The sequence below is a fragment of the Carya illinoinensis genome, chromosome 4, assembly GCF_018687715.1.
Source record: "Carya illinoinensis cultivar Pawnee chromosome 4, C.illinoinensisPawnee_v1, whole genome shotgun sequence".
Taxonomy (NCBI): domain Eukaryota; kingdom Viridiplantae; phylum Streptophyta; class Magnoliopsida; order Fagales; family Juglandaceae; genus Carya; species Carya illinoinensis.
In genome coordinates, this window is record NC_056755.1 from 35,313,070 (window position 1) to 35,324,312 (window position 11,243).

Below are 11,243 nucleotides of genomic sequence, written 5' to 3' on the forward strand. Positions count from 1 at the left end.
ATTTTTTGATCAAATAATAATAAAATAATAAAGAGAGAAAATAGAAAAAAGAAAAGAGAGAAAAAGAGAGAAAAGAGAGAGTTGGGAGGAGAGAGAAAAAATAATAAAATAATATTTAAAGAAAGAAAATGACATTTTCAAACATGAATAACAACTGTTCATAATTATTTAAAATTATGAAGATAAATAAATTAATGTAGATAAAATTGTGGCAAGTTTATTCAAATTTAACTTCAAAAATAAAGATGAATAAATCATCGTTAGTGCTTTAAGGGTGAGTTTGAACGTCTATTTTATTTTACCTTTGATATAGTGTGATGTGGTGTAGGAATTTTTCATGTGCTTAGGTGATGTGTCAGTTTATTATTAGCTTCCGATAAAGTGAGAGCATCGGATGTTCCGTTTCAAAAGGGGAACTGAACATCTAATTGCTTTTTTGAATTGTGTTTATCGACCTTTTTTCAGCCAAGGGCCCCCATTAACATAGATGGGCTTGAAGAATAGAAGTGTGGGCTCGAACGAACTCTTGCATACCGTATTACCTTGTACCTTCAAAAGTCCGGCCCAGATCACTCAAACTGCCCTATGTAAATACTCTTCCCGAAACCCTAACCCTACATCTCTTCAAAACCTTTGCAACAGGTTGCCGCGCCAACTGATCTTAACAGCCGAGGCCCGAAGCACCTCTCTAGCAATCAACCATGGGTAATTATCTAACTGACCTCAAATATTTATCTGCCTCAGATCTCCTCCTTTTTACGGTTTCTATGCTTTTTGGGTTTCTAAATCTCTGATATTTTTTTTTTGTTCATTTTGTTTTATTTTTCAGGTAAGGTACACGGATCTCTGGCTCGGGCCGGTAAAGTGAGAGGCCAAACTCCCAAAGTGGCCAAGCAAGACAAGAAGAAGAAACCCCGTGGACGCGCCCACAAACGCATGCAATATAATCGCCGATTTGTCACCGCTGGTTTGTCTCTCATTTTCTATCTATATTTTGCTTTTAACATTAGATTTTGAAATCGGATTTTTCAGTATAAATTTTCAATCTTGACATTCTTTTCCTTAACATATGGGTGTTGTAACAGCATGGATGTAATGTTATGGGTTTTGAGAAATTTGTGATTAAGGAGGTTTTATCAATATGGTTTTGATTGGGAACTATCCGTGTTTTTTGGATGATTGTAGTTGTTGGATTCGGCAAGAAGAGGGGACCCAACTCGTCGGAGAAGTGAAGAATGCTCTGAGGGGATGAGGAGCCCTTTAGGTTAAAGTTATGCTTATTTTTTCCTCTCCTTTTTATTTTTTTGGATGAATTTCCATGTTATTGAAGACCCAGATACTGATGTGAGTTTCAGGAGTTGTCCACCGGATAATCATTATGATGGAATTTTGCCTAGTTGGTTGATTAACCTGAAAATGATGTGATTTATCTGTGGGTGCTGTCTTTTTTAAATATATCATGCGTTTGATGATGTTACGGAGGACATATGGTTGACATGGAAGAGACTGGATAGAGAGAATAGTGAATGAACAGGGAGAATTTTGCTGTTATTAAAAAATCTCCACGACCTCCCAACACCTCACACTCCATACTTTTTTTAATTTTTATTATTTTATTTTTTATTAAATATTTAATATATAAATAATAAATAAAAGAATTAAATTAATTTAAAAAGAATAAATTCAAAAAAAAATATTAAAAAATTAAAAAAAAGTGGAGTGTGGTGTGTTGGAAGGATGCGTAGCATTTCCATTTTAAGGTCAGTCTGAAAATGATTGAAAAGAAACTCTCATTCATCAACTTTGAAGCCTCCAGCGGGAACGAATTCTCTCCTCATAAAAGATGGAAGAAAAATTTTATTATCCTCACACATCTATTTTTTTTTTTTTTTTAAAGCATTTGATGTAGGGATGATAAGGAGAAAAACTGTTTTAGTTTAGCATGAATAAGAAAAAATTAAAAAGTTAAATCTAGCGTGCGATGTAGGCAATTGGATAGAATGGTTCAAAGATGAAACTATAGAATAATTTTATTTGAAAGTCTACGCATGCCATCCACAATAATTTGATTTTATGGTTGTACTGTTTGCGAAGGCTTTCATCTAATCATTTGATAGGTTGAGAGGCAAACAAAGAAAATTTGGTTTGGATAAGCGATACAGGTGGCTGAAATGATGCATAGATTGTTGTAGTTTTTGCTGCCAAATTGTTTTTTTCCTATAACTAATAGAAGTTTGATTAAAAGCATAAACGGTGCACTCAAGTACCCGAGATGTTTACAAGGGAGACACTTGTTTATTAAAGGAAAAGATCCAAGAAAATAATGTAAATTTAGTTTTGTTTGAACTTCGTCCATCTACGTACCTAAAATAGGAACCAGTAGTCATACTCTATTTTCAAGCTACCACTTATGTTTACATAAAAAGAGCTTTTAAACTAAAAAATTTTAGATACAGCCTGACTGTAAATGTCGTCGAGTGAAGTGCACGGTTATTGCACGCTCCATAATCATATCTGGCCCTCTAACGTGATCCACAATATGCACATCCTGGGAAAGTTTTCTAACAAACCGCCACACGAAAAATCATGTTAAATTCTAGTAAGGTTAGAAAATTCTCTAAACTCTTTCTTCCATTCTTCCATAATCCGACACGTAGTTCCTTAGACCTCAAATCATTCGGTTACTAAGTGCTTTGATAGAGCAAAGCATAAATGGCTGAAAACGTAAAAAAAAAAATCTTGAACACCAATTGAAGCCTAAACCCTTCAATCTTGAAATAGCAAATGGATCCCATTCATAAGAAATAACCTAATGATCTAATCACTCATCCCAATGAACCATGAGAAGCATACGATATAAAATACGAGCACATTCAACTTGAGATACATTGTCTTAAAATATAGATAATAACTCAAATACACCACTACTGCTGTTTCTTGTATCAAATTTACATACAATACAAAAATGTGCAAATGCTTCATATTGATCAGAGCAAGGCTTGGGTCCAGTTCCAACCCAAGCCAGACTCTATTAATAATATTAGAGTACATCCCAGCACTGTGAGCCATAAACTACCTGAATAGCAACATAAGCGTGTCAGTCACACACACAATAACCAACACTTCAAATGCTTAATTTCTGCTCTAACAATCCAATTAAAACTCAAGCCATGTCTAAACTCAAACTTCAGAAATACTAGTGAAGGTCACAACTAAAACTCCTTTAAGTTATTGTAAATTGTATGAACTTCTCCTATGATACACTATTCTGATAAGTGGTAAGAGTAATTGGTGTATGGGATCCTATGTTGCTCGAGAATGAAAAGTTTTTAATTTTTTTAATGTTCCAATGGAACTCTAATTGTATTATTGACTAGTCATTTTGAAGTATAGATCATATGGCTTGAGCCTTTTGGGGCATTACATGATCTCCTTTCTAGACAACATGAGATCTCATTCATCACTGTCCCATACAAAATCAAGGGCATCACATCTGCAGTCTCCTCCTATCACTTTTCCTTCTCTCTTTCAGTGTTTATTTTGAATTCCCGTGCAGTTATCTTATCAGTTGCATAACTGATAAAATTGTATAAAGAACCAGCAACTGTTAGCTTATAAGATATCGACGCATAACTCAGCTTTTGATATTCCACCCAAACAAGTTGCTCAATATATTACAAATAAAAGAATTGACTCACATGCTTTCTTTGGTGCTTCACAGTTCATCACGAAAGCTCCCCTTTGGTGGATTAGCTTTGGGTTGTTTTTCAAGGAGGTACCTCATGGCTAATGACGCGTGTAGTGCGGCTCCATATGGAAGCACATCCTCATTGACCCTAAAATATGGGGAATGCCCTTGTTCGAACTGTCCTTGAGTCTCATTCTTCATCCCAATGAAGAAGAAGTATCCTGGAATCACCTCCGTATAAAATGAGAAGTCTTCTGATCCCATCAGTGGTTGCATTTCTTTTACATTCTGGGTGCCTAGCATGTCCCCTGCAACTTCCCGAAAGTACTTGTGCAGATCTTTGTCATTTACAGTCACTGGGAAAAAGGGCTTTTCATTTTCATTAAAAATGACAGTTGCATTGCACCTTTGTACGCTGGCTTGTTTTGTGATGACCTATACCATGCATAAATGCATTTTAGGATAATTAACATTCAACATAGAAATTGACACACACAATACACATTCTATTATAACAAGGAGAGTGACCCCAACAACTAGCCTAACAATCACCCAAAAAATAGAGAGAATGTTAAAAACAGTAAAGGAAGATTATACTTCGCATCCTAAAATAGCACCATTTTGGTAATTTGCAACCCCAGTAGGCACTAGGAACTTGTCTTTAGAGGGGGTCAATTTTTTCTTTTTAATAAGCAAAGAGGGAGTCAAATTAATATTATGATAACTAATTTTTTTTTTTTTTACTTATTTTGTAGTATATATTTTGCCATGTGAAGTGATACAAAAAATAGTATTATAAGCTGAATTAAAGATGTAGAAAATATTACCATAACTTCAAAGGGAAATATATATTTTTTTGGCTCACTACTATAGATATAAAGCATGCAAGAGATCAAATACAATTTTTTAAATTTTTTGGGGATAAAGGGAACTTTGAAATATTTTGAGGGGCCAAATATAAATTCTTTAAAAATCATTTTGGGAGCCAATGGGGGTTCAATGATTTTTGGCCCCCTGTCCCCCTTCCTTCCATCCCTAATGCACCCTAAATTACAAAATTTGGGCAGTTTTCACCCTTGCTTAAGATCGTACTTCATATCCTATTTTTCATTGATTTTATGAATCAAATCTTAATGGGGGATGCTAATTGACAAAAATTGATAGTTTAGGTGTCAACTACGAGTTTTGGCTATTTATGATAAAAATTGAAAAAACATGGTCGTTTGGAGATGCAAAATATAATTTCTCAAAAGGTCAAAAAATATTGCCACTTGCCCATGTCTCTTGCACGCTAGCTAACTTTTCACCACCGAGAATAGAAACCCATATTGTTCAAGGCACCAGCTAGCCTATTCACACGTCTCTTAAAACTTGGGAATGGCAAGTGGGACAGGTACACAAGTTGTGGTGCCGACCCTCTGGTCCAGGCGAGGGGAAACAGAATATAAAAAGGCATACTGGTTGCCACAAATAAAGGCCATCAAAAGTAGCATTGAAGAAGTTTACCTCTTCAATTCTATGTTTAAGTTGGATAAAGCTTTCTTTTGAAAATGCCCTGAAAGTTCCACCAATTGTAACAGAATCTGGAATAACATTGAATGCGCCACCTCCTTCAAACTTAGCAACAGTAACTACCTGCAAGTTATGCTTTTGTGATTAGAAGTTCAATTAAACAGCCAGAAAGCAACTACGAGGCCACTCTACAAAGGCTTGTCAAGAACTGTCTTTAGGGTTATTGATTGGCTCATTCACTAAAGAGAATGACTGGGCAATGCCTATAACATACCAAAAACAAAACAGAAAAATCCATTAGTTTTTAAATGGGAAATCGAATATCAGTGCTTGATGAGATCTAAGCCAAAGATAGAAATTAAGGAGAAAAAAGAGGATGGGGAATCTAAAAGATGAAATTATTGCAAAGAATAATTCTTTTTTGATATGTAATTATTGCAAAGAATAAATTGAAAGTTGAAATTCCGAGAGTGATGCCATGCAGCTACAAGACAGATTCATTTCATTTGCCAAGCAAAAAAGTACAACAATATGCCTTTTACAAGGCATATATTCCTCTGATTGCAGTGTGTAGTGATAGGAATGATAGTGCCAATAGGAAGTAATCAGCCAATATTTGTTTACCTATGCTTTTTTTTTAACTGTGAGAAACTAATAGCAGAGGCTGAAACCACGATGTAACACAAGGGGTACCAACCTCTTCAACGGATTTTTAAAATTTTTTAAAAAATTTGCACAAGACATTTACCGGATATGAAAACCATAATTGGTGGGGGCGGAGAGTACTTGATGAAATCGCATTGGACTGATATATTCCCGAGTTCAGTTGGTAGAGATATGTGCCAATAGGAATAATCTAATCAGGTTATGTTTCTTTACCCATGAAATTTGTTGTGTGTGAAACTAATAGTGGATGCTGAAACCACGATGAAACACAAGGGGAACCAACCTTTTCAATGGACTTCTTAAGTTTTTTATAGAATTTGCACAAGACAGACATATACCAGATATGAAAACCATAATTTGTGGGGCAGAAAATGTCCAATGTCAAAAGCAGTGGCCAGGAATTTGTTTAAGGGGGGCCAAGTGAAGCTAAAAGTATAACAAGATATTTTTTATTCTATTTCTACACTTTTTTTTTTTTTTTTTGTGGTTTAGAACTATCAGAGAATAAGATCTAAAATAAAAATAAAATATGTTTAATACAACCTACGTATTAAAAAAATATATATCATGTGTCAAGAACAATATATCATTAAAATAACAAAAAAATTATAAGTAAATAATCTATAAGATCAAAATAATTTTGCAAAGGGGTCCAAAACAAGATAGAATTAATATTATCTTATTAAATCATAAAATATTAATATATATTAAATTTTTTATTTCTTGCACTTGTGTTTTGATTAGAGTGGAAAAAATTGTTCCTGTAAGGCTGCGTTTCTTGCACTTGTGTTTTGATTAGACGCCCCCCCCCCCCCCCCCCCCCCCCCCCCCCCCCCCCTTCTTCTCCTCTTTTTTCTTTTTTGTTCTCCTCAACAAAAAAAGACTGCTACAATGAAATAAAATTTGTAAGTGTGACTTACCCCAGAAAAATGTGTTTGTAAGAGAGAGAGAGAGAACCTGTGAATCCAAGGGATCAGCTTCCCGGGAAACAAGATGTTGCAAACTGACAACTACATTGGAAGCTGCTAAGATTGGGTCTATTGTGTGCTGGGGAATGGCTGCATGACCTCCCTTTCCACTAATTACTGCCTCAAAGAAACCACTCGCGGCCAATAGAGGTCCAGACCTGGAAGCCACTGCACCAATAGGGAAAGAAGAAGAAACATGCAGCCCAAAAATGGCATCAACACGCTCCAGTGCTCCATCATCTAACATTTTCTTTGCTCCACCACCTCCTTCCTCAGCTGGTTGGAAAACAAGGACAACCGTTCCCTTTCATAAACAGAACAAATTTTTTTTTGGAAATTTTCTTCTGGAGAAAACATACATACTGCAATAATGCTAAAGCAACATAACCGGTAATATTGGAAAGCAGAAACTTGGCTCCGTGTAGTGCATAACCAAACAGGGGAGATAATAATTCGTTATGTAGAGCCATGATTCAGTGAGCGAAGCCTACGATTACACAAAATGAAGTACGTTTTTCCAATCACAATCGACCTTTTGAATGTATAAAGTTATTCAATATGAAAAGCAGAAAATCCATCTCAATGATGAGACTGATACATAAGAGCTGTCATGAGAATCAGTTAAAATAAAGTGAATAGTGAAAAGGGCAAAGGTAATTCGCATGCAAGTTACGAAAGGAACCTGTAACTCGTAGCGATGCTCTTGAAGAATCCTTGCAGCACCAAGAACCATGGAAATATGGGCATCATGCCCACATGCATGCATCTTCCCAGGAACTTTACTTTTGTACTCCCACTCTACACTCTCCTGTAACAACCAAAATCCCATCATTTTCCAAAAGGTTTCCTCTCCAAATTATATCCACCAAAATAATCAGGAATCCTCAATTACTAACATCACACAGGTACATGGCAATCACCGATCAATAATCATATTGCAATCTTACGACCAAAAAGCCAAATCTTTCACATAATAATGCCATTTAGAGATTCAAAGACAAGAAACCAGCAAAAAACAAAGAAGTCCCATTGAAACAAACCTGAATAGCGAGAGCATCCATATCCGCTCGAATGGCGACAAAAGGCGGTAAACCGGTTCCGATATAGCCAAGAACACCTGTTTCAGCAAATGGGTATTTGTAGGCAATTCCCATCTGGTCAAGCTCAGCTCTGATAAACTTACTGGTCTCAAATTCCTGAAACCCAAGTTCTGGGTTCTCGTGTATCTTCCTCCTAATATCCACCATCCATTCAGAAAGCTCTGGCCTTTTCGCAAAGTCAAGGAAGTTCACTGGGATTTGAGCTAAATCTTCGGGGCTCAGAGAGGACTTTGAAAAAACGGGTAGTGCAAGAGACGCATGAAGAATGAAAACCAGAGAGATCCATTTGGAGAAACCCATGAATTTCCGGGGGAAAGTCACAGGTACTTGAGATTGAATCTGGAAGAGAATGCGGAGGTTTGGTCGATGTGTATAACGGCAGCGAAGCCGAGGGACATTTGTTAAATTGTTTTTGCTTAGGTAGAGGGTGGACTGCGGTAAGTAGTTTAAAGTGGAAACTACCATCACGGACAGGTGAAAATATCCGACGAAAGCGACCCCACGCCACGTGAGGACATCGTACAACATGTCACCATTAATTATTTATTTTTTCATTATTTTTTGTGATATTAAAATAACTAAAGATAATTTATGATTATCTTCTATACGTCAATATGACGTTGTGTTTTAGATAACGATTAAAATTTTTTATACAATGATTACAAACTTCTTTAATGTACATTTTTTTTAACCATATTCATAAATTTTACAAGTGTACAATTATTTTTATAATTTTTTATAAAATTAAATTGAGGATATTTTTATAAAATAATGTCATTTTTTTAAAATTTATTTTTCTTATTTAAAATATAGTTGTATAAAGGATTGCATGTGAAAAACGTTGAATGTATATTATTTTTCATAGTATATAAGCACCCATTAATGTGTACTAAATATATATAAAAATGGAATATATTATATAGTAGAAACAAATAGTAACTTATGTGATAAGTATGATAATTATTTATATGAAAAGGGTAATGATATATTTATAATTTCTTTATAATTTATTTTCAATCAATCAATACAATCATCTCATTCTATTAAAAATAAATTTTAATATTATAAAATTATCCTTTAATTTATGTAGAGTTGTAAAATAATTATAAAAAAGTTGTAATTGAATAATTTTCCATACCCAAAAAGGGTATATATATACCATTACTATGACTGAATATATACTATCCCAACACATTTTATATTATCATATGTGGACTTGTTATCTTTTTGCTAAGCATTTTTTTAGGGTCTAATGTGCTAGTACTAGGGAGGGATTAAAATCCCAACTATAAACCCCATGGTCCTTAAGGAACAAGGGTGCACCCCAATCATATGGGGACTTATAATTTTCTTCATGCTGCTTTTGATTGCAATGCCTAATTATTGTTAGTGTCCGTTTTATTTTCATTTGTAAATTTGGTACAATTTATGAGTCTGGTTGGTGCTTGCTTAGCTTGTCGAAGACGGCATATGTGTGTCATTGATTTTTTCTTTTCCAACATGTGAATGGTTGTCCGTTGTCATATGTGTGTCATTGATTTAACAACGCGTAAGCGGATTTTGATGTTATCGTTTGGAACCATGGTTGGGTGTGGAGTGTCGTAATTCGTTGTTCTAAGTTGTTTGAAGGAGATGCATGCTTCCTTGTCCTCAAGATCTTCAATTAGAGAAAGTTGTAATATAGTTGGATAGATGACGTTACTGGCCTAAGCCGCCTATGACCAAAACTATCATGTGACTATGTCAACGCTTGGGAGCCATGCGTCGATAGTGTTAGGGTGGGTGGCTCAAATCTAATTGATTTGGGGACGCTAGAGCCATATACGAAACCTGTAACCTTCATTAGCGTTGGTATACGGTGCGTGGTAGCCACACGTGGACAAAGCTGCACGTGATCAGACTCTCGCACCTATCATTTTGCTGCGATTGCGCCATATTCAAGTAGATTGGCAATTGGAAATAGGTGTGGTGGGCCGTGTTTCAACGCTCGATCGTTAGAAAGTAGGAGATCAAGCCTAGGCCTAACTAGTGGAGAAGAAAAGTAAAGAAAAATTGGGAAAAAAAAAATGGATAGACCAATTGTAAATGATGAAGACATGCGTCTGAAGGAGCGAAAGGGCGGATGCTGCTCTTTTAAGAAAAAGTGAAACAGAGAAAATAAGTTTTTGCTTTGAGAAGCGCTGCAATTAGAAATAGAGTATACAAAACATAGATTTACGTTATCTGTTAGATCTATTTTACAATAAAAATAATTTTATAAAATAACGTATCATGATAAATCATGTCATTTTATAAACTTATTTTTATATAATTATTCTATAACTAAAATATTTCTCTTTTAATTTTACAGAGGAGCTGAACTTTCGACTCTTCTATATAGGTCCTTCCTAATATCGAGGCCAAAAGAGACCTATACAAGCACAAAATAATCACAAAAGAGAAAATGGTTTTTTTTTTTTAATTTTATTTTATAACGAAGAATGCCTTAAAAACCCAACAACACGAGCTCAATAATGTGTAAGAAAATACTCAATAAATGGAGCTAAAATAAGGTAAAATTTGTTTGAGTGAATACAGTAAGCAATATTAAAACACCTAATAAATAATATAGGGTCTACTTTATCTATCTATCTATCTTATTGTAGACCTATAATTCAAGTAAAAACTAAAACACCTAAGTTTGTTTAAGGGATTAAGGTGAATGTACAAAGTCTTGGTCTTATAATTATTTCTATTTTACCAACAAATAATTTACCATGATTAATCTTTAAATTCATTAATTATTATTGGATATCACACAATTTAGTTAAAGTTTACAGATTCAAAATAGATTGCGGCCTTTTTTTAGGGAAAATATCGTAGTATTATTAAAAATGATCTCTACAAGAGAGATTGAATACAATTAGAATTTTCCTCCATGTCAATTATGACATCAGAAATATTCATAGCACTCTTGCCTAGAGCATGATCTACTACATTATTTGCATCCCTTTTAACATGATTTACAGACTAGCTAAAAAATTTAGAGAGCAAACTTTTAATATATGCAATTATCATCCCTTTATTATCCCAGCTTTCATCTGAATCTTTGATGGCCTTGACCACAAGTAATAAATCACCTTCTAGAATGATCTTTTGTAACCCTAGCTCAATCCCAAAAATAGTAGCCTGAAGCGTAGCAAAAGATTCAGCAATCATAGGGTCTGGAAATAATGGTCTATTCATCCTCATGGTTGCTAGAACTTTTCCTTCCAAGTCTCTTGCAATTACACCAACACCTACTTTGCATGGAATGTTTGTTGGAGGTGC

General features: G+C 34.8%; 2 protein-coding genes across 2 annotated transcripts; one reads left to right on the forward strand and one right to left on the reverse strand.

Annotated features, from left to right (window-relative positions):
• The first annotated feature begins 544 nt into the window (after window positions 1-544).
• LOC122308095 (40S ribosomal protein S30) lies at window positions 545-1,417 on the forward strand. The gene is made up of 3 exons (XM_043121268.1): window positions 545-705; window positions 830-967; window positions 1,186-1,417. Exons 1-3 carry the CDS (start codon window positions 702-704, stop codon window positions 1,230-1,232), a joined length of 189 nt encoding a protein of 62 aa, XP_042977202.1. The 5' UTR covers window positions 545-701; the 3' UTR covers window positions 1,233-1,417.
• Window positions 1,418-2,857: 1,440 nt separating this feature from the next.
• LOC122308094 (IAA-amino acid hydrolase ILR1-like 4) lies at window positions 2,858-8,415 on the reverse strand. The gene is made up of 6 exons (XM_043121267.1): window positions 7,875-8,415; window positions 7,517-7,642; window positions 6,824-7,138; window positions 5,195-5,323; window positions 3,699-4,123; window positions 2,858-3,076 (listed from the first exon to the last, which is right to left on the reverse strand). Exons 1-5 carry the CDS (start codon window positions 8,397-8,399, stop codon window positions 3,716-3,718), a joined length of 1,503 nt encoding a protein of 500 aa, XP_042977201.1. The 5' UTR covers window positions 8,400-8,415; the 3' UTR covers window positions 2,858-3,076; window positions 3,699-3,715.
• Between the last annotated feature and the right edge of the window lie 2,828 nt (window positions 8,416-11,243).